At 41.9% G+C, this 24,171-nt stretch overlaps 1 protein-coding gene across 1 annotated transcript; it reads left to right on the forward strand.

The window, feature by feature from the left end:
* On the forward strand, positions 1-23,204 carry LOC138982976 (sideroflexin-1-like). Its single transcript, XM_070356366.1, has 11 exons — positions 1-555; positions 4,811-4,984; positions 9,051-9,221; positions 9,967-10,065; positions 13,415-13,490; positions 14,192-14,277; positions 16,057-16,184; positions 19,479-19,528; positions 21,096-21,145; positions 21,438-21,485; positions 22,045-23,204. Exons 2-11 carry the CDS (start codon positions 4,818-4,820, stop codon positions 22,139-22,141), a joined length of 972 nt encoding a protein of 323 aa, XP_070212467.1. The 5' UTR covers positions 1-555; positions 4,811-4,817; the 3' UTR covers positions 22,142-23,204.
* Positions 23,205-24,171: the final 967 nt, after the last annotated feature.

The following is a 24,171-nucleotide window of genomic DNA, read 5'->3' on the forward strand; positions in this document are numbered from 1 at the left end:
TAAGTTGGCGATCTGCACAATTCGAGAACATGTTTCAACAGCATGAGGCAAAAACTATGGAAACCGCTCTCAACTGCAGTGACTGACTGACACCGGCGAGAGCCACGACTGAAATGATAGCTGTTCGTTTCATTCCTCTGTGTACAGCAATATCTACTTCATCTCACGGTTTTCTGACCGAAGTTAACAAAATATTGTCCTGCGTCCCTTGTCAAACCAGTAATTTAAGTTGTTGCGGGATTAGTCAGTTGAAAACAAACCATTTGAGAGAATGTTCTTGATATGCTTGCTTTCTCAGAACTTTAAAAGGACAGACCGCCCTTGAGACTATTCTACTTTATCATCTCCTGTAAACATAGACCATTTTGGTCTATGCTGTAAATAAGGTGAAGGTGACTTTGATAAAGCAACCAATCAGCGGCCGCAGGGAGACACACCTTCGCTCTGCAATTACTTCCGGTTCGCTGACCTTGAGACCCCGATGCGTGAGAGTTCCACTGGAGCTGAACATTTGCAAGCAGCTTGCAGCAACAGACGTTGATCTTGTAAAACCAGGTTGGTGATTTGTACTTGTGGATTCTCCATCCGCCCCCTCCCCCCCCCCCCCCCCCCGTGCTTGACACTGTTCATACCCTGTTCATAACTTCTCGCCTTGTTTGATACGAAGTGAGGAGCAATGTCTTTTTGGCAGACGTCATCAAAAATTCAAGTTTTGTAGTGCGCGTCTGCTAATGATGCCTGTTACTGTGTCAGTGTGTGTGTAGGCTGTGGTGTGCAGTGGTGCGTTGTTGATGTTGGTGGTGGTGTTCGTGTGTGTGTACCCACACACTGTAGGCAATATATTAACCTGTAGCCAAGTGTTGGTGTATAGTCCAGTGCTGTCCGGTTTGTTCATGCTGTGAAGATGCTGATGAAATCATTGCATTGAAGCATGGCCGGTATGTGAATGTTAACAGAGACAAATACAGTCTGCACGCAGACTTGTATGTTGCATCATCATAAAATGTTCAGTCAGTCACAAGGCAAGCTAGGATCGTGTTTTGATCAGTATAATGGATAATTCTCTCTCTACTGTCCATCGACATCATTATGTTCTGTCAATTTAAGTGTGTGCGTCTTAGGCCAACAAAAAACAAGAGGCGAAGCCTTCAAGGCTCCCGTAAGAAATCGACAAACAGTAACACAAACTCAATCGCTCCGTCACACACACACACACACACACACACACACACACACACACACACACACACACACACACACAGTCTCACAGAGTTAAAACTAACGCATCATATCTACTCCATGTATAATTTTCAAAAGAAGGTAAACGTATAAAATGACTGTAATTGTTGTTGGTGTAGTTGTCCCTGAAGGAGATCTTTTGCAATCCTCTCTCTCTCTCTCTCTCTCTCTCTCTCTCTCTCTCTCTCACACACACACACACACACACACACGCACACTTTTAAACTGCATCAGCATAATTATCATGGCAAAGCTTATCTACAATTATTAACCTACACAGAGCTTGCGTGTTGGAATTGTTATACGACTAAGAGTAAATAATATGGGTGTCACGATGGTCACACTCAGAGTCAGACAGGTTCACATGAGGTTATTTTCCCTGGTCCTTGCACTCCGAAGTCTATGATATTGTCCAGTGACACATTGTCCTGCTAGCAACCAGCTCCGCGTGCTTGGGCATGAACAGTCACCAAGAAGACCATTATTTCGCATACTGGCTGTGTGAAAACTATTAAGGTCAATGACAGAAAAACCGTGTACTTCCTCACTGCAGCCCTGGGAATTTTTTTAATCCTGTCCCACTCACTTATCGGGATGTTCCTGTGGTACACTATGCACTTTGTCTTTGTATCAGAGAGTTTTAATGTTAATTTGTAAGGACGTGCTTTCCTGAAACAAATGAAGAGTTGGATTACAACGCTGCAGTGTTCTCTGCCCTGGATTGTAGCTTGCCCGTCGTAAATCAGCAGTAGATCTGCGGGTACTGTGTTCATTTGGAAACCTACCATCCGCTTATCTGTCTTTTTCACTGCAGACACTAAGCAATTCACTGCAGACACTAAGCAACAGGTACCTGCCATGTGGTCACTTTTTCCACTGCTGTCCTCAGTCTTATACTTTTCATCAAGACTTGTCACCATAACGAGTGGATCTAAATTCGGAAGTCGTCATGTGGCTGAGGCTGCGTCGATCTTGTTACTTATCCTCCTTTCTGAAACAAAAGGCAAAATGCGATTAGTTGTGATGACTACAACCTACACAAATATAAACAATGTTTTGATACTGAATAGTCGGGTTATACAAGCCATTTTACTTAAATGCAGCATGGGAACCCTACAATATGCGAAACATGTCAACTGACTGCAGCAGCCTGGTTCTTAAAATAATTCTGACGGTCAACACAGTCAACACACTATTCACAGTCCATTTTGAGGAGCAACTGAGGTACTCTCCAGTGGTGGATTTAGGGGGGGGGGGGGGGCCCCTTCAGGGAAAAAAGAGAGAGAGAGAGAGAGAGAGAGAAACAGAGAGTGTGAGAGAGAGAGAAATGATTAAATGACAGTTTCTGAGCTCAGGTGGCCCTAGGTTACAGCTTTTTGCTTCCTTGGAAAAAAAAAATCCGGGGGGGGGGGGGGGGCATGCCCCCGGACCACCCTAGCATGTTCTGGCGCTTCGCTCCCTCAATGTGGGCGTTTTGCACCCTCAATTCAGGCCTTCGTGCCTTCAAATTTGTGCAAAAACGTTTGGGTGTGCCACCCCCCCCCCACCCCCCTCCTTAGGATCCTGGATCCGCCCTTGCTCTCTTATGGTCTTGTTTGAGTGATAACAATCAACTCAGGAGGAAGAAACCAACAGAGGAAAAAATAAACCATTAACATTAACCGCAGAAACATACAGAATCACATGTGCCATTATGTAGAACAAACATCCACAGCAAGCTTTCTTTGCACGACTGTCGTTGTCTCAAAAACTCGCATTCTACCTGCTGTCCAAAAGAAGCTAATCTTACGTTGTGCTGCTTTGAAAGAAAATGCCAACAAAGAAAAGGAAGCTGTTTCAAGGTAAGTTTACCAAGCGTTACAAACATTAGCGAATCATGATAGTGCGTAAACAGCAAACAGCACAATCAAAGAGAAGGAGTCTGGAATGAAACGCGATACAGATCTAGGTAGATCTAGCTTTCAAAAACTGTCTTTCAAATTTAAGGAAGTTGTTGAAAGGCACCAAAATTTACAGACAGAACCATGACAGAGCATGTTTTGAAACTGAGGCAAAATCGTAATCATTTTGACTTTGAGAACAGATTCAGTCCGTTTTCTTATATCTGCATGTTCAAAGAAATGGTGGACAGTTTTATACGGGCAGAGGAAACTGGAGACTCTACTGCAAGTCTTGAAATTCACATAAATCGAACCAAGAACAAAGACATCCAAACATTACAGGCAGTTTAGATTAACTCATTTCACTAGAGGTGACTGCCTAGCACTGTTTTTGATATCCGGGTCTGCTGAAATAGAAAGAAATTAAACAAAACGGATTATCAGTAAGCTTACGTGACACGCTGTAAGAGTGGGAGACACTAGATCTGTCTGTACTTACCGGGGACACGACTGCCAGATCGACACTGCGCTTTCGACAGCTCTTCCTTCGCTCACACTGGAAACACGCTGTGCAGGTCAGACTGTTGGAAATCTCCTTTGGTATCTTCTTTATCTATTTTTCTTGAGCTAAGAAACCGAACAATGTGAAATCGTCTTCGAATGCAGCTCGGTGAGAACTAAAAAGTAAATCCCTGCGCCTTGAATATGTGCGCCATATAAATTACATAAATTTTTTTTTTTTTTTTAAATAAAATAAATCCTTGCGCTTAGAACTGTACCCACGGAATACGCGCGATATAAGCCTCATATTGATTGATTGATTGAATCTATACCACAATCCTTCACGCGACCTGACCTGATCTTGACCCCTGACCTGATCTACATACCACACACGACACAAACCAGTCACCTGCTTTTTTCCCACAAAAAAACCCCAAAACCCCCCACCACCCGTTTTCTTTGGATACACACTTTAACTGCACACATGCCGACGAAATGTTGATCATTGCTTCAATACTTTGAAGATGTTGCTTGGATAATAACCAGGTGAAATTAGTATTTCGGTGTTCAGTCAAATGTTAAAGTTTCTACCACAGACATACATACATACATACGCACAGACAGACAAAGTTTACCATCGCATAGGCTACACTTACGTGAGCCAAAAAATAGTCTGTTTACGGTATCCCTATTTTTTCGCGCGACCCTAGTAGACTTTTTTTTGGCATTTGGGAAAAGAAAAAATAAATTTAAAAAAAAAATAACTTTTTTTTTTTAAAGTCTGTTTTTTGGCAAAATAACTTAAAAATATGTTTTTTGGGAAGAAAAAAAAAACTCCCGACCTACCGACCCTATTTTTTTGTGCCTGTTACCGTAAACAGACTTTTTTTTTTTTGGCCTTACCACAAAATCAATTCATTTACTCTGGATTGATAGTCTAGCTATACAACTTCTGCAGGCATGCACTCTTTTTAATTGTCTTCTTAGCAAGCCACCCACCTGCTTTCCATAGTGAAGTAAACTTTGTGCTGATGTTTTATATGATTGGTATTGTTTAGACTTAGAGTGACATTGTGTTAGCTTTTATTATCCAGAGTGGCAAATAAATGTTTGGTCTGTTTGTTGGGAAGGTAAGTCAAAGATTTGTCATTATTCAGTGTCACAAAAATGTCTTATTTGTTGTTGTTCAGAGTGACGATGACTGAGGTGGCGCTGCCTGGTAAGATCAACCTTGATGAGCCACGGTATGACCAGAGCACCTATACGGGGCGAGCCAGACATTTTTTCATCACCACCAACCCTCTGAATCTCTTCGCATCTGGGAAACAGCTTGATGAAGCCTGTGACATTGTTCAACGATTCAAGTTAGTTGTGTAATCCTTATTTTTACATTTAGTCGAGTTTTGACTAAATCTAAAATGTTTTAACATAGAGGGGGAATCGAAACGAGGGTCGGTGTGTGTGTGTGTGTGTGTGTGTGTGTGTGTGTGTGTGTGTGTAGAGCGATTCAGAATAAACTACTGGACCGATCTTTATGAAATTTTACATGAGTTTCTGGGCATGATATCCCCAGACGTTTTCATTTTTTCAATAAATGTCTTTGATGACGTCATATCTGGCTTTTTGTAAAAGTTGAGGCGGCACTGTCACACCCTCATTTTTTAATAAAATTGATTGAAATTTTGGCCAAGTGATCTTTGACGAAGGCCGGACTTTGGTATTGCATTTCAGCTTAGAGGCTTAAAAATTAATTGATAATTTTGGTCATTAAAAATCTGAAAATTGTAATTAAAATTATTTTTTTATAAAACACAAACACAACAAAACAATTTCATCTTATTTGTCATTATTTGCTGATTCCAAAAACATATAAATATGTTATATTCGTATTAAAAACAAGCTTTGAAATGTAAAAATATAAAAATTATGATTAAAATTAAATTTCCGAAATCGATTTAAAAACAATTTCATCTTATTCCTTGTCGGTTCCTGATTCCAAAAACATATAGATATGATATGTTTGGATTAAAAACACGCTCAGAACAAGCGGTGGACAGATGATGCTACGAGTATACGGTCTTGCGGAAAAAATGCAGTGCGTTCAGTTTCATTCTGTGAGTTCGACTGAGCTTGACTAAATGTTGTATTTTCGCCTTACGCGACTTGTTTATTATTACATATATTTTCACTGTCTTCTACTAATATGTGTACCGGCACGGTTGGCCTAGTGGTAAGGCGTCCGCCCCGTCATCGGGAGGTCGTGGGTTCGAACCCCGGCCGGGTCATACCTAAGACTTTAAAATTGGCAATCTAGTGGCTGCTCCGCCTGGCGTCTGGCATTATGGGGTTAGTGCTAGGACTGGTTGGTCCGGTGTCAGAATAATGTGACTGGGTGAGACATGAAGCCTGTGCTGCGACTTCTGTCTTGTGTGTGGCGCACGTTAAAATGTCAAAGCAGCACCGCCCTGATATGGCCCTTCGTGGTCGGCTGGGCGTTAAACAAACAAACAAACAAACAAACTAATATGTGTATTTCATGTCTAGTCTTCTTCTCAGACCTGTTTACCCTTACGATTTTGGCGTAATTTATTACGATTTTCTGCAAAAAATACGACATTCCGCTATCCGTGTCAAGACTACGATTTTCATAAATTTAAAAAAAAATTTAAAAAAAATAAAAAAAATTTTTTTTATTTTTTTATTAATTCACATGGTTGGCATTGTTTTTTTCAATGGCAAAATGGGGTGAAAAAGCACAGGACTGATCAGAGATCATGTCTGTCTGATGAAACGCTGGAGAGGGGCGGGGATGTAGCTCAGTCGGTAGCGCGCTGGATTTGTATCCAGTTGGCCGCTGTCAGCGTGAGTTTGTCCCCACGTTCGGCGAGAGATTTATTTCTCAGAGTCAACTTTGTGTGCAGACTCTCCTCGGTGTCCGAACACCCCCGTGTGTACACGCAAGCACAAGACCAAGTGCGCACGAAAAAGATCCTGTAATCCATGTCAGAGTTCGGTGGGTTATAGAAACACGAAAATACAGACATGGGATTCTTCCGTAAATTTACGGAATTCCGTAAATTTTTAGGCTCCAGGGATCATTCTTGAGATTCGTGCAAATCCGCTGAGAAAATTTGGGGGTATATGTAGGTATAGACCCAAGTTTTTCGGCCGGTCCGCTGATCGCGACGCTCCATTCCATACTATTCTTGAACGGTTGGTTCCTAAAACGGTCAGACTGTTGCTGGTCGATCCGTATGGGAACGCGCTCTTTGTCTCCTACAGTCACCGTTTCAACGTAGCTATTGGGGATTCAGTATAAGCATACCGTATGAGAATGATTCGGCGCCATTTTTACATCGCTTCGAGCCACCTGCCAAAATGATGAGGAAGCTAAAGCGAGACGAAACCGTTCTAGCCCGGGAAATTGACCAGCAGAAGTACAAGAAAAATCTCTGGAGATTCGACTGGCTCGATGAAGTTGTATCATTGAGCTGGAAAGACGAGAAAGGCCAGAAGACACAAGACGTGAAAGTTGGCGATGCTTTTGCTAAAATCAACTTGCCGTGGACTCTGACAAACTATTTTCTACTCATGCTTTAATTCAAGGTGAGGTAAAAAAAAAAATCAATTTTCTTTCATATGTTTCCCTGCTGTTTGAATTGTTGTTATTGCCATTGATATAGAAGCTCTATGATTAAGCTGAAATATACATTTCAGGGCCATTTTTGTGTGTCTAAAACACTAAAAACCTTCAGCTTCTGGGGGCGAAGCCCCCAGACCCCGACCAGGGGCATTGCCCCTGGACCCTACTGGGGGCCTTCTGCAGCCCCCAGACCCCCACCTTCTTTTTCCTTAATTATCACTTTTTCTGAATCCCATGTCTGAAATACCCAGCATGCTTCCTCCGAAAACGGCGTATGGCTGCCTAAATGGTGGGGTAAAAAACGGTCATACACGTAAAATTCCACTCGTGCAAAAAACACGAGTGTACGTGGGAGTTTCAGCCCACGAACGCAGAAGAAGAAGAAACGCTGGAGAGCCTTCTAGTGGTGAAGTCTCGCCCTCACTCATTCGGCAAGCGCAAGTACAGTAGAGAAGCGCTTGACACACTGAAAAAGGCCTACTACGAGCAAAAGAAAAAGAATCAGTGATGCATGTGCTTTTGATGTGATCTTCTTTGAAATTATGATGACTACAAAAATTGACTGATGTGTTTTGTTTGTGAATGATGGATATATGTGCATGATTGCGTTTCGCAGACACAGTTGTCATGTACGTTGTAATTGGCGACGAATGCTGGATGATTACTATTTTTGTGCCAGGATTACTATTTTTGGGGCTGAGCATTACTCCAAAACACTTATGGGGGTAAACAGGTCTGTCTTCTTCTTCTTCAGCGTTCCAGAATTTTCTGGTTACGTGTGAGCTCGTTTTTCCATTTGGGTTCCCCACACTATGCTCTGAGAGCATAGTCAGCTTCACTCCGCTTTCGTTGAGTAGGCATGCTGAGTATTTTCGTGTTTCCATAACCCACCGAACTCTGACATGGATTACAAGATATTTTCCGTGCGCACTTGGTCTTGTGCTTGCGTGTACACACGAAGGGGGTTAAGTCACTAGCTGGTCTGCACATAAGTTGACCTGGGAGATCGGAAAAATCTCCACTCTTAACCCACCAGGCGGCAGCGACCGGGATTCGAACTCACGACCTCCCGATTAGGAGGCCGACGTCTTACCACCACGCCACTGCGCCCGTCGATGTCTAGTCAAATCTATGGTTTACTGGTTAGCGATACAGGTCATGCCGATCTTAAAGCCACAGAAACTGATAGTTTTGCATGCGCAGTGAGGACTTAGTTCTACCGATTCAGAGTTTTTCGGGCGGATAGTTCTAGTTTTACTTTCATATGCTAAAGAAACATTTTGGAAGAGTACCGTATTTCATAAGGCGCGACTTTTTTCCTCGAGTTTGACCCCTGCGCCTTGTATAAAGCCCCTAATCCATGTATGAAATACGAAAAAAATCAAAGAGACCGCCTGAGTACCAGTCAAACAACTTGTGATAATGCATGTTTCAGCTACTAGTACTAGGTACTACCCTGGTCAAGTTTCCTCTCTTTTTCAATTTTGGTGCGCCCTATCGGCCCCCTGCGCCCAATGGGTGACTGGATTACAATTTTTTTTTAAAAGAAGGGGGTGCGCCTTATGCGCTGTAGCGCCTTGTAACCCGGAAAATACGGTACTGTTGTGGAGAACCCTGAAATACATCTGTCTGTGTGATAACTTGCAAGATAAGGCCTTCTTGTCAAACGATATTGAAAACGGTTTCCATGGCACTTGCAAAATCTGCTGTGGTGGTAGCACGTACAGGCTCCTCATATATACCATGGCTCAGCCTTTAAGTGTCTTCCGCTGATATGTTCTGTGCAGAAAAGGCGAGACTATCCCCAACCTGACAGTAAACCAGCTATGGCGCGCCAAGCAGCTGTACGACTCAGCGTATCATCCAGACACTGGGGAGAAAATGGTCATCATCGGCAGGATGTCGGCACAAGTGCCCATGAACATGAGCATTACCGGCTGCATGATGACCTTCTACAAGTAAGTCTGTGCAGAAAAGTGTGCTGAATGTGTACAAAGTTTCAAAGGAAATGGTTTATTTAGGAGAAAAAAAAAATAGGTGTGGTTAAGGTAACATAGCCACACAAAAAATTGGGTAGGAAGGTTGGCAATCACTTTTTTTTTTAAAATTCTTTTTTTGATGTTTACAAATTAAACCTACTTGACAGGGAAATAAGTGTGCGACTCGAGCGCTTTCGCTTTCATTGCGTTTTCTGCACTCTTTTTCTTGCTTTTTTTGGTGTTTTTTTGACAAATGTAATAAAAAGTTATAGGGTCGGCCCCTAAAAATAGGGTAGGTCGGGTTACCGTAACCACACCTATTTTTTTTTAGGCCTTAAGAGGTAAAGACTTCTCTCCTGTCTTGCTTGCTCTCTTTCTCTTATCTTTGGGCAGGGACGTTGCATAAAAATATGTGGTCTTAAACCTTTAATTGATAAGTAGAGGTCAGTCACAGAGATTACAGGGGGGATGGTGGGATACTGGAAAAGAAGGTGGTTGTGTTTTAGGCCAGGGATAAATCCAGATTTCTTTTCTCTCAAGAGCATATTGTGTACACCCTACTAGGTGAGTAACCTAGGTTTTTTGTAAGCATTTTTCATGCTTATTTTTGCGTAAAGCAATGTTTCTTGTTGCTGAAATAATGTCTGCAGTTGTTATTGCTCCATTGTTGAACAGAAAATTGAGCACTGTGGCGTCAAGACTTGCAACGTTGTGTGTCCCACAGGACGACCCCGGCAGTGATCTTCTGGCAGTGGTTCAACCAGTCGTTCAACGCTGTGGTTAACTACACCAACAGGAGTGGAGACCACCCCATACCCGTCAAGTAATGTACCATGGCTTCTCAGTCTATTGGAATATATGTCTCTTTCATTTACAAATAGATGAATTCCGATGAACTCTTGTCGGGTTTGTGTGGGTTGTATAAGAGTGAATACACGTGGGCGGGATGTAGCTCAGTCGGTAGCGCGCTGGATTTGTATCCAGTTGGCCGCTGTCAGCGTGAGTTCGTCCCCACGTTCGGCGAGAGATTTATTTCTCAGAGTCAACTTTGTGTGCAGACTCTCCTCGGTGTCCGAACACCCCCGTGTGTACATGCAAGCACAAGACCAAGTGCGCACGAAAAAGATCCTGTAATCCATGTCAGAGTTCGGTGGGTTATAGAAACACGAAAATACCCAGCATGCTTCCTCCGAAAACGGCGTATGGCTGCCTAAATGGCGGGGTAAAAAACGGTCATACACGTAAAATTCCACTCGTGCAAAAAACACCAGTGTACGTGGGAGTTTCAGCCCACGAACGCAGAAGAAGAAGAAGAAGAAGTGAGGCATGCTGGAGCACGTGTTTCAGACACACCCCTCGCTAGTGACTGGCCTATAATCAATCAATCAATATGAGGCTTATATCGCGCGTATTCCGTGGGTACAGTTCCTATCGCAGGGATTTTTTTTATGCAATTTATATCGCGCACATATTCAAGGCGCAGGGATTTATTTATGCCGTGTGAGATGGAATTTTTTTACACAATACATCACGCATTCACATCGGCCAGCAGATCGCAGCCATTTCAGCGCATATCCTACTTTTCACGGCCTATTATTCCAAGTCACACGGGTATTTTGGTGGACATTTTTATCTATGCCTATACAATTTTGCCAGGAAAGACCCTTTTGTCAATCGTGGGATCTTTAACGTGCACACCCCAATGTAGTGTACACAAAGGGACCTCGGTTTTTCGTCTCATCCGAAAGACTAGCACTTGAACCCACCACCTAGGTTAGGAAAAGGGGGGAGAAAACTGCTAACGCCCTGACCCAGGGTCGAACTCGCAACCTCTCGCTTCCGAGCGCAAGTGCGTTACCACTCGGCCACCCAGTCCATAATGTCACGTGAGAAAGTTTGACTCACTAAAAGCAAGAGTACCGGTATTCACTCTTTCGCAGCCCATACAACAGAGTTATTTCCGAACATTGTCTATTATCACTGACTGTTTCACTTCTTTATTTGTCATACTCTTTGACAGTAAGATTTGACTCTCAAAGGGGGGGCGGGGACGTAGCTCAGTTGGTAGCGCGCTGGCTTTGTAGCCAGTTGGTCGCTTTCAGCGTGGGTTCGATCCCCACGTTCGGCGAGAGATTTATTTCTCGGAGTCAACTTTGTGCAGACTCTCTTCGGTTTCCGAACACCCCCGTGTGCACACATGCGCACGAAAAAGATCCCACGTTCACAGCGAAAGTCTCAGGGCTTGGAAAACACGAAGACACGCATGCATCATCTCTCGTCTCCAATTATCATGATCGTATTTCGATACTTTGACGAGACAAACCCAATGCTGGTGTGTCGAAGAAGACAGCCACAGCGGGCTTGTTCGAATCAAAGTATCACACCATATCTTCAACGTATTACCAATACCTGTCCCAATATAGACCAGTTGGTCTAAGAGGACGTTAAACCCTAATAGTCTCTCTCTCTCACTCTCAAAGGCGAGGAGAAGCTGTGTTGAAACGTTTTTCTTGCTGCTTTAATACAGTCAACTCATTGAGAAATGGTTAAATTTGAGCTCTTTAAATTCACATGAAATTTTGAATGCATGTCGGATGCTGTTACCTATTAGGTAGACTTTGGTCTATCTTTTCACATATCAAAAATCCAAATGCATACAGATTTAACATCAGAATACATAATATTTGGTGAGTAGGACATTCTTCTTCTTCTTTTGCGTTCATGGGCTGAAACTCCCACATACTCTCATGGTTTTTGCATGAGTGGAATTTTACGTGTATGACCGTTTTTACCCCACCATTTAGATAGCCATTAGCCGCTTTCGGAGGAAGCATGAAAATACAGCAGACTTCCACTAACTCGCGGTCCACTAAATCGCGAATTCGGCTATATCGCAGAGACCTCTTGGACCCCCAAAAAAACAGGACCGACCTTGTAAAAAAAAAATTTTTTTTTAAATTAGTCACGTAAAGGCCAAAAAATAGCACAGATCATGAAAAAATGTTCTATCGTAACCACGCTATCTCTCTCTGGATCCGATGGCCTTTCATCATGCAATAAATTGTCATTTCATCTTATCAGTCTCTCTCTCTTTCTCTCCCTCAGTCTCTCCAAATAGTGTTCTACATGTGTGTGTGTTTTCAGGTTGTGTACATTACGGGTTGATCGAGACCTGCGAACCCTGAAAAGAAAAACAAACCTTTCACGCGCACATGCCCCACTCAGTCAAGAACTTTCATGCCACGATCGGTATCGTCAAATTGGCCACGTGCCTATAGAGGTTAAGTGTCTGACCAGTCAATATGGCCAGTCAGGCGTGCAGTTGAACACTCGAGTCCAGCTAATTGCGATCTCTGCTAGACGGTCTGGGTGGCCACAGGCGCCAATCAAGTGCTTACACTGCGCTTCAGTCTTCTGCAATCTAGTCAGGCATGCAATTTAACACTCGAGTCCCGCTAATCGCGATCTCGGCTAGATGCCCCGGATTTTTTACAGGCGCCATGAAGTGCTTCAGCTTCTTGCGTTATAGTAGGTGGCAGAAAAAGCAAACAATCAAAGAAGAAATCTACATGCTTTCTGCCAAAGACAACGCGTGTCAACTCAGATAGAGCTACAATGTCCCCACCCCCCCACAATCCCAACCAACCATACAATGGGCACATAAGCGCAGAAAAGACTGTGTGTGATAAAGTGTCTGTGTGTCAGAGACAGTGTGTGTGTGTGTGTGTGTGTGTGTGTGTGTGTGTGCGTGCCATCTGCTGATAAAAGAAAACGTGTCACTCGCAGTTAATCTTTTGAGAACTTAGTTGCCAACAGAAGCGTCACACTTGCGAGAAACGCAGTAACACATACACATGAACATTGTAGCACAACCACATGCCAGGCGTGCATGCGCACACACACACACACACGCACATACACACATGCATGCACACACACACATGCACTCACACGGCAAACGCACACACGCCAACGTGATGCTCACAAGCTTTTTGTGACCAACACCCCAAACTGCATCGCGAATCAGATATATCGCGATCAAAAATCTTTGGACCCCAAAGACCACGAGTTAGTGGAAGTCTGCCGTATCAACATGCATTTTGTTATTGTGGTGTTTTTTTTAGTTTTTTTTTTTTTTACATATCTTTCAATTGAAGACTGCTTGTTTTCAGGCAACTGGGGTTGTCTTATGCGCTGGCTACAGGAGGATCCATCACCACGGCTCTCACTCTCAACAGCTTGGTCAAAGTGAGCGAGTTGTTTTTATTCTTAAATGTACCTTGTTTATAGTTGAACAATTTATTCAGTTTTGCACAATGTTTTATGCATGTGTGTATGACTTTGAGTAAGAATTGTTTTCAGTTGCATAAGAATAAGAAGAATAAGAATAAGAATACTTTATTATCTCATAGAGAAATTCAGGCGTGGTACATAACAATAATACAAACAGGACATTGTTTTTACATAAGACATATAGCACTATATAACAGGGCAGGTTATAAACACACCTCCCACATACCTCTCTGGCCATTCCTTGCATTGTGCTTACGCATTCAGTCATGAACACATCCATGTCTCACTTACACATCGCACACATGGACATTCTTATACGCTCAACTTACCCATTCACACATGGACATTCGACCATAAGCAAAAGTATTCTTGGTTGTTGTTTTGTGTGTGTGTTTTTTTGTTTGTTTAGTTAATAAATCACTTGAAAAATGCAAAGTGACGTGACGAGCGCAGGAAAGCACACTAACTTAAAAAGTATGCAGCACATGTGCTTTGCATTGGCCGCAGGCTTTTTTATGTTGTTGTGGTGGTGGTGGTATTTGTCTGTCTGATTCGTCTGAGTCTGTGTGTATGAAATAAGCACAGGTAACTGATGATGGTGGTCATGATAACATTATTTCTACGTAGTAATCATCGTGGGCTGTGATCTGTTTCAGAGATTCCCACCGCTGATTGGTCGCTTTGTTCCCTTTGCTGCCGTAGCGACTGCCAACTGCATAAACATCCCCTGCATGAGAATGAGGTTGGTCATGCAAGATTGAAATAATAAGGTCATGCACCTGAAACTAAAAATAAAAAGGCCATGCAGCTGGAACTAAAAATAGAAAGGTCATGCAGCTGAAACTAAAAATAAAAAGGTCATGCAGTTGAAACTAAAAATAAAAAGGTCATGCAGCTGAAACTAAAAATAAAAAGGTCATGCAGCTGGAACTAAAAATAGAAAGGTCATGCAGCTGAAACTAAAAATAGAAAGGTCATGCAGTTGAAACTAAAAATAAAAAGGTCATGCAGCTGAAACTAAAAATAAAAAGGTCATGCAGCTGGAACTAAAAATAGAAAGGTCATGCAGCTGAAACTAAAAATAAAAAGGTCATGCAGCTGAAACTAAAAAGTGAAAGGTAGTGCAGCTGAAACTAGAAAATAAAAAGGTCATGCAGCTGGGAAAAAAACTAACAAGGTCATGCAGATGAAATAGAAATGTGTTGTACATTTTGCTCGACTCCCAAAGAGAATAAGTCAGCAGAATAGATGAACTTCAGAAATCACTGTCGGGGTTAGTATGGGTTGTGAACGAGTGCTTAACCTTGCTTTTATTGAGGCAAACTTTCCACACGTTCCCTGTTCAGATGCTTCAGACACACCCCCTTTTTTTTTCATTTTTTTTTTTTCAACTGTTTTATTCAACGTTTGTGCATTATTAACAAAAAAACGCATATTGAGTAAACAACAACAAGCATAATGCTTATAGTGGTGTTTACAGTTTTCTAGAAAAATACATATAAATGGCGGCTATTGTACAGTTTAAATGAAAAGCAAGCAAACATGAAAAGAAAATTGAATGAAAATTGTACATCAAAACAAAAATCCGTTTAAGAATACATATATAATATTTATGGTATTAGCGAGTAAGAGATAGAGAGGGAGAGAGGGAGGGAGGGGGAGAGTGAGAGAGAGAGGGAGAGTGAGAGAGGGAGAGAGAGAGAGAGAAAGAGAGAGAGAGAGAGACGAGTAGACGAGTACACACCCTTGCTAATGAATGGCCTATAATGTTTAGTGGGAAAGTTTGACTCACTAAAAGCATGAGTATTCACTGTTTCACAGCCCATGCAAACCCGACAGTTCTTTCTCAACACTGGCTATTCCGGCAATTTAATATGCAAATGAGTGGACAATGTGAGAGAAGAAGTTACAGGTCTGAACCCAAAAAGAGGAATCACAAATCATATCATGGTATTGGTGGCTCTTTAATTTTTCAGGCAGTGTTTTCATACACCGCATGACCCCCATAACTGACATGGGGCATTGGCTCATGACAGATACCATGGTATAACATCTGGTGTGAATACAGTGGAACCCCCCTTTTAAGACCTCGACAAATCTGAGAACATTAGGTCTTAAAAAGGAGGGAATCTGAAAAAATGGAGGTAAATTTACAGACTTTATGAACAGAAAGTCCAAAAGAAAAAACATCTTAAGAGGGGGAAGACTTAAATTGGGGGGGGTATTAAAATTGGGTCCCACTGTTAAAGGCAAAGAGATTGATTGCATAAATTGTAATTGTGTTTTTGCAGAGAAGTTGACGATTCTCATTCAGTTGCAAGCCCCTGGAGCAAAATTTTTGATTAGTGCTTTTGTGAACAAGAAACAATTGACAAGTGGCTCTATCCCATCTCTCCCCTTTCCCCGTCGCGATATAACCTTCGTGGTTGAAAACGACGTTAAACACCAAATAAAGAAAGAAAGATTCTCATTCAGTGAAATATTACTACAGTGGTACCTCAATTGTAATTGTGTTTTGCAGAGAACTGACCAATGGTATACCTGTGTTTGATGAGAACGGCAACCGTATCGGAGACTCCAAGCGGGCGGCGAACAGCGCCATCACACAGGTCGTGGTGTCCAGGATTCTCATGGCCACGCCTGGCATGCGTCAGTACATTTTCAGCTTCTTACACAGTGTGTCTACCATATTTTCAGCACTTATGTACCCCTGTGACAAGCGCTGTGGCCTAGTGAAAAAAACACTGACTTCCCAAGCAGAAGGTCGGGGGTTCAAATGCCTGCCGCGTTTGGTGGGTTAAGGGGGGAGATTTTTCCGATCTCCCAGGTCAACGTATGTGCAGACCTGCTAGTGCCTTATTCCCCCTTCATGTGTACATGCAAGCACAAGACCAAGTGCGCACACGATAAAGATCCTGTAATCCATGTCAGAGTTCGTTGGGTTATAGAAACAAGAAAATACCAAGCATGCATCCCCCAACAGTGACGTATGGCTGCCTGAATGGAGGGGTAAAAACGCACTCGTGCAAGAAACTTGAGAAAAGGGAATTTCAGCCCATGAACGCTGAAGAAGAAGAAGTACCCCTGTTTCAGGTGCTATTTTTAATGTACTAACATTTTGCATGTATGGGAAAAATTAGCACTCATTGAAGGCACAGTAAGCCTCCCGTAAACCATCACAGATACTGTCAGGCTTTTACACACAGTACAAACACCCTTTCATTTAAACACTCACCGCTTGAGAACATCCTAGGTGCCCTCCGTAAAGAGCGAGCAATTTTCAAAGAATTCATTTTTGCGTGGTTTATGTTACCCCTGAGCCATCGTTAACCCTTGTGATCCAGTTTCCTTTTTGACTCACATGCGAAGCAAAAGTGAGTCTATGTACTCACCCGAGTCGTCCGTCCGTCCGTCCGTCCGTCCCGGCGTCCGTCCGGAAAACTTTAACGTTGGATATTTCTTGGACACTATTAAGTCTATCAACACCTGATGTGGCCTGATGGTGTATGGTACAAGATCTCAAAAAGCATGTGCGGCAACTTGACCTCACTTCAAGTTCAAGGTCACAGGGGCCGTAATTGTTGTCTTAAAAACGACCATTTTTCACATTTTCGCATTTTTTTCTGAAGTTATCGAGAATGGCAACCTTAGCTATGTATGCTATACAGGGCAATGTAAGCCCTATCTTTGGACACCAGTTTGGTTGACCTTGCTTCAAGGTCAAGGTCGCAAGGGTCCTTTAAAGTTGGATTGTATACATATTTTGAAGTGCCCTTGACCCTGAACTATGGAAGATAACTGTTTCAAACTTAAAAATTATGTGGGGCACATGTTATGCTTTCATCATGAGACACATTTGGTCACATATGATCAAGGTCAAGGTCACTTTGACCCTTATGAAATGTGACCAAAATAAGGTAGTGAACCACTAAAAGTGACCATATCTCATGGTAGAAAGAGCCAATAAGCACCATTGTACTTCCTATGTCTTGAATTAACAGCTTTGTGTTGCATGACCTTGGATGACCTTGACCTTGGGTCAAGGTCACATGTATTTTGGTAGGAAAAATGTGTAAAGCAGTTCTTAGTGTATGATGTCATTGCTAGGTTTAGTCATTTGACCTTGACCCTGAAGGTCAAGGTCATGTAAAGGTCAAGGTCAAGCATGTGAGTCGTATGGGCTTTGCCCTTCTTGTTTCACAATGTAGTCGTCAGTTTGTAATTTGAATGCGACTCGCTGCAATAGCACGTTATTATGTACCTCTGAATCTATACGAAACAAACGGCTGTGATTCACAAGAACTCTAGCGATAGTTTTTGACTGTTCAGAGGAACTGGCGATAGGCATAAACCGTCGTCTGCTACGAGAACCATGACCTTGCGTGACCCTGCTTCCGGGCTTTTCTTTTTTCAAACTTTCAAAACTTCGTATTGTACTGATCTTGTCTTGATGAAAAAAGAATTCTTTTATGATTTAAGAATGTTTGTGTAACAAGCTGTCAATTTATTATTTACATTTTAAAAGTTAGGTCTAGCGCCCAAACGCACCACGGTCCGATTTTGAGAGGAACACAATTCGCAAAATTAATTCTTTGAAAATTGCTCGCTCTTTACGTAGGGCACCTAGGATGTTTCCGTTCGGTGAGCGTTCAAATGGAAGGGTGTTTGTACTGTGTGTAAAAGCCTGACAGTATCTGTGATGGTTTATGGGAGGCTTACTGTGCCTTTAACACTTTCGCGACGGGACACTGATAAATCAGTAACAGCGCTGACACGCCCATGGACGGGACGCTTATAAATCAGTAACAGCCATACAGGGTACACGACTCGTGATTGCTTCCCGGTTTTTGAAGCTTGCAGTAAATTGAGTTGTTTCCCTTGACACACTTTGCGTGCCCTTCCGCCATATGCAAAATTAGCCTGATTTGTGTGGTTTTTTCGAGAAAAAAAATGAATCGAAGGCGAGCCTTGTCACGGGAGGAGATTCTCCGGATGTTGGATCTTGAGGACCCTGTAGATCATGATTCCGACGTGTTGTTTTCGCCTCAAGAAAGCGATAATAGCAGTGATATTGAGGAAGAAACAGTCCTGTTCAGTGTTGCTAGTATGAGTCGGCAAACTACACGTGTTAGGGTGGTACTGCATGAATCTTCGAATGTGTATTTGCAAGGGGGGCGTGGCAGCACTGATAACAATGGATGGCTGGAGCGTCCTAATCCTTTTGGAAATGTTCATAGGTGTACAGTTGGGACTTTGTTGTGAAAATGTGACTTATATTCAATATGGATTACCTAGACATCATTTGGTGAGTGTCACAGTTTTGTTTCATTTGAGTCAGGATGCTGTGAGTGAATGCGGGATTTGCTTGTTTTTTTCTTTGTACTGTCTCCTTATTTCTGTGTAGAATTTTAACAATATTTCAGCTAATTCATAGGTTTTACACCTTGTTTGGTTATAAAATTATTTATAATACTTTCTGTTAAAAAATAACTTTTAAAAAAGCAGTGGAAAAGAAAACACACACAAAAAAACGTTAAAAAACACAAATTATCACCCTTTCACCCCCCCCCCCCCCCCTTTGCTAAAACAAATTGCGTGACAAACTTATAAATAGCACGACTGAACTGGGCATCCATTTTTTAATTAGTACAAAAAATTTGGTGGTGATTGGACTTAATTCAAGCTTGCTAGACAGATTTCTTTACAGTTACTGATTTTTGGTAAGTTTCTTGGTGGCAAGCTTGGGCAGGCAGGACGTCAACGCCGTGGCAGTGCTAGTCACAATAGTGTTAAGCTAATTAGACAGATTCAGTATATCCAGGTAGTGGGAATATGCAACCTTGATGTGCTGATTTGATGCCATTTTCAGTCTTTCTTACTGGACTTCAAAATGTTGTGAACATTTGTACCGACTGTAGTGTGTTTACTTTTGTTTTCTTTCAGTCATCCCTCCCTTCATCATGAACTACCTGGACAAGAAGCCCTTCCTTCAGGTATGGACATTACTAAACAGTGTCATTCTTAAAAAAGAGAAAACACATTCCCTTGACTGCTTGCCTTTCCATTTCATAGCAAATACTTTTCTCAGTTCACATCAATGTTTTCTTTGCTGAATGATCCTAGCTTGCCTGCCATCTGATTTTTTTTTAATTGAAAAAGAATAGTAAGGGTTGCATGGAAGTTATAGGGTTGTTAAAATGGACATACATGTATATTTTTGCGCAGGTATTTGTTATGTTGGTCGACGGGCGCAGTGGCGTGGTGGTAAGACGTCGGCCTCCTAGTCGGGAGGTCGTGAGTTCGAATCCCGGTCGCTGCCGCCTGGTGGGTTAAGAGTGGAGATTTTTCCGATCTCCCAGGTCAACTTATGTGCATACCTGCTAGTGACTTAACCCCCTTCGTGTGTACATGCAAGCACAAGACCAAGTGCGCACGGAAAAGATCCTGTAATCCATGTCCGAGTTCGATGGGTTATAGAAACACGAAAATACCCAGCATGCCTCCCCCGAAATCGGCGTATGCTGCCCGAATGGCGGGGTAAAAACGGTCATACACGTAAACATCCACTCGTGCTAAAAACATGAGTGAACGTGGGAGTCTAAGCCCATGAACGAAGAAGAAGAAGAAGAAGAAGTTATGTTGGTCTGTGTGCTTTTGAAGCAGTTTCACCGCTCAAGTTTAAGTTTACGATTCTCATTCAGTGAAATAATTAAGACGTGTTTTTGTTAGCATGTGCTCTGTTACTTACTGCCCGTTATGCCGGTTGGCATGTAGGGCAGCAACAAAGGACCTCCACACCTGTCTGTTCTGTTCTGGGCCAGTCTCTGGATGGTACCCCACATTTGGTTCAATCAATCAATCAATATGAGGCTTATATCGCGCGTATTCTGTGGGTACAGTTCTAAGCGCAGGGATTTATTTATTTTTAATTTTTTTTATTTTTTTATTTTTTTATTTTTTTTAAGCAATTTATATCGCACACATATTCAAGGCACAGGGATTTATTTATGCCGTGTGAGATGGAATTTTCTTACACAACATATCACGCATTCACATCGGCCAGCAGATCGCAGCCATTTCGACGCATATCCTACTTTTCACGGCCTATTATTCCAAGTCACACGGGTATTTTGGTGGACATTTTTATCTATGCCTATACAATTTTGCCAGGAAAGACCCTTTTGTCAATCGTGGGATCTTTAACGTGCACACCCCAATGTAGTGTACACGATGGGACCTCGGTTTTTCGTCTCATCCGAAAGACTAGCACTTGAACCCACCACCTAGGTTAGTAAAGGGGGGAGAAAATTGCTAACGCCCTGACCCAGGGTCGAACTCGCAACCTCTCGCTTCCGAGCGCAAGTGCGTTACCACTCGGCCACCCAGTCCCGCCTTCAGGTTCAGGGTCTTAGCATGTGCTCTGTATTGATCGATAACTAAGAACTTGAAGTCAAAAAGGAGACATGTCGCTATTGAATCATTGTGAAGTAGATAGTATTTTGTTTTCATATCTTTTGCTGTGACTGCATGTATTTTGATAATTGATTTTGTTATTTGCAGAGAATGCCGTGGTTGAATGCTCCTATACAAGTTTCGCTGATCGGTTTCATGTAAGTACAGTAGTCAGTTTTGCTCATGGACAATCCGCATTGTCACAATATGAACAGATTTCTTTTTAGATTGTTCAAACATTTGTAAATGCGTGTGTGTGTGTGTGTGTGTGTGTGTGTGTGCGTGCAAATGTAATTAGTAATCCTGTGTCAAACCATTTTTGCATTTCATTTTACTTGCACATGTATCCAGATTATCTTTTAAGGAAAATGCTCATGTGAAAACAATCCTTTTCATATGTTCATTATTACTCATACAAAATTACTAAAAATGTGTTCTCTTGTGTTTCAGTTTGGTCTTTGCCACCCCTCTCTGCTGTGCACTCTTCCCACAGAAAAGGTCAGTAAACCAAGATCATATTTTGACAAGGAGATCAAAGTCATTTATATTTGGCTTCATTGTTTTTAAGTGGACTGCTTGAGATCAATGTTACAGCTAAGGAAAGTTTTTTGTGGATATATTTTGAGTTAAATGGTTACTAAACTATTTATTTATTAAGATTTAAGAATGATAATTCTCTAATGATATTGCAAAATGCAGGTATATTGTTACCTTTACTGACAATGTAAAATACAGGTATTTTGTTTTCATTGTATCTGGAGGACAAACAAGTCCTACATGTTTTATGTTTACACATGCACGCATGCATACAAAACGTCCGCGTACACACATCACATGCGCATGCACACGCACACATGCAGACATGCAGACATGCACACACACACACACACACACACACACACACACACACACACACACACACACACACACACACACATACACACACCACATACCCACACACACACAGACACACACACACACACACACACACACATATATATTCAAAGACGGCTGACAGTATGTGATTACAAGCAAAATTTCCATTTTCTTCCTTCAGTGCCATGGGTGTGAGCCACTTGGAGGATGAACTGAGAGAGAAAATCAAAGCGCTACCAGCTCCCGTGGAAAAAGTCTACTTCAACAAAGGATTGTGATGTGCATGCATGCTTGTTAGCACATTATACACTGTCATTCAAAGCCAGTATACTCGATTTATTTGTCTCACTGAATTTGAAAACAACATCTGCAACGAATCATGGTGCAATTGTCTGCAGTAGAATGCATTATTTTTAGAAAATATTGCCAAACGCTGAATTAGAAAAAATGTGTCGGTGGCAAATTGTGGTGCTCTTGTTCAAGTCAGAATTCATTATTTTGAGAGGGATATTATCACACTATACAGGAGTAGGGAATTGTTTTGTTCTGTTTCTTTGTCCCACTGAATTAGGAAACAGTGTCCACAGTCAATTGTGGTGCAGTTTTTCGAGTTGGAGTTCATTATTTTGAAAGTCAAATATTGTGAGACACTAAATGAAGGCCAATTTGTAACTCTTTCCTTAAATTCTGTCTTGTGAAGATCGTGTGTATGTATGTAGTCTGATAATCAAACAGTTCTGGTTTTGAGGGTTTGGCCTTTTGATTGAGTGGTGATGGTTTGAAAATGTGTACACATTTGATCGAAATCTATTAAACTATGGTATAGTGTGCATCTGATTTCTCAGCTCAGCAAGAAATAGTCTTTCCGGGTACAAATCGGATAAAAATGTTCAGTAACTTCCTGAACTGAAGGTTATATGACAACAAGTCAAATCTGCGCTACACTGTCTTTACGGTTGTTTGTGCCCCCTTAACTGAAGCACTTATATCGACTTGTGATATGAGCGAATCAGTTTTAGACATTGTGCCAGTTTTACACTTCTATAGCAAAAAAGAGAGTCCCGTTAGATGCAGTGCCATGAAAGTTCAATCTGAACTTACAATTCTACAAATTAAGGCATTGATAGGTTGGCATGAAAAATTCAAAGTTTGTTTTCAAATCAACTTATGAATATTGCTTTTAACAAAAGTTTTGCATGGAGGCATTGTTTCTCAGTTTAAAATCTCTATATTAGAGGATTTTTATATTTTTCAGAGGTGTAACTTTGGTTAGTTGAGTTTGAGTATAATTGTATATAGAGTTTTCTTTGGTTTCTTGGGAATTAAAGAGTACCACAATCATTTTTTTGTGGCTGAAGTCACAAGTAATATTTTCACTTTAACTGTCTTCTGAGGTAACAATACATTATCATGCTTATGATTATCCCCGAGTACCCTAGTACAAGGGTCCAGCAGACTTTAATTGTGTGTGTGTGTGTGTGTGTCTCGACTTAACAGCTTATTGCTGGGAAACTACTGGGCGCAGTTCGTTCAAAAGTTGATACACTAACTTGATAATAGGTCCGATTGATCGTATTAAAACTTCATAATGTTACTTGGGACCTAAATGCGAAATAAACCACAAAAAAACGACTTGGCGGCGGGGGGAATTCGCGGAGCCACAGCCAGCCAGGCAGTCTCATAGAACAGCCGAACGCGTCACACATTGACGAGAAATATAGCGTCATAAAAAGATTACGTCACGGTCAAAAGTCTTTGACGTCTTTTTCTCTCGCGCGGTGTGTGTGTGTGTGTTCATTTTGTGCACATGTGTTAGTGTTACTCTGTGTGTGTGTGTGTGTGTGTGTGTGTGTGTGTGTGTGCGTGCGCGTGCATGAGTCTGTACTCGTGTGTGTGTGTGTGTGTGTGTGTAAGAGAGAGAGAGATAGAGAGGAAGAGAGAGGGAGTGAGGGAGAGAGTGTGTGTGTGTGTGTGTGTGTGTGAATGTGTGTGTGTGCATTTTCACTGTGATCAAATTACAAATAAAAGAGAAAGGCCAGTCACCACGCACATCCTCGGCTCGCATGCAATGTATTTATATAGCAAAGGGAATGCCTGTAATTCACACAGATCAATCACTTGGTCTTAAACGTGCACAAGACAAAAACTTTCATACTGGGGGAGCGAGCCAATCTGAAGAGTACTCGGGTCCAGCGCGAGCGTTTTTTATGCTTTAATTTGCTTGTGACATGTCTGTGTTACTACTTTTACAGAATCAAATTACATTATGATTGTATTCTGGGAATACTTTTATCTATCTTGGGGGGGA

This window comes from Littorina saxatilis, linkage group LG12, assembly GCF_037325665.1.
Source record: "Littorina saxatilis isolate snail1 linkage group LG12, US_GU_Lsax_2.0, whole genome shotgun sequence".
Classification (NCBI taxonomy): domain Eukaryota; kingdom Metazoa; phylum Mollusca; class Gastropoda; order Littorinimorpha; family Littorinidae; genus Littorina; species Littorina saxatilis.

What these genes read in the sequence shown, in the direction of transcription:
- LOC138982976 (XM_070356366.1), top strand. Translation starts at nt 4,818, where the DNA reads ATGACTGAGGTGGCGCTGCCTGGTAAGATCAACCTTGATGAGCCACGG. An exon ending in GACATTGTTCAACGATTCAA is followed by an intron (nt 4,985 to 9,050) that starts GTTAGTTGTGTA and finishes TGTTCTGTGCAG; the next exon opens with AAAAGGCGAGACTATCCCCA. An exon ending in GCACTCTTCCCACAGAAAAG is followed by an intron (nt 21,486 to 22,044) that starts GTCAGTAAACCA and finishes TTCTTCCTTCAG; the next exon opens with TGCCATGGGTGTGAGCCACT.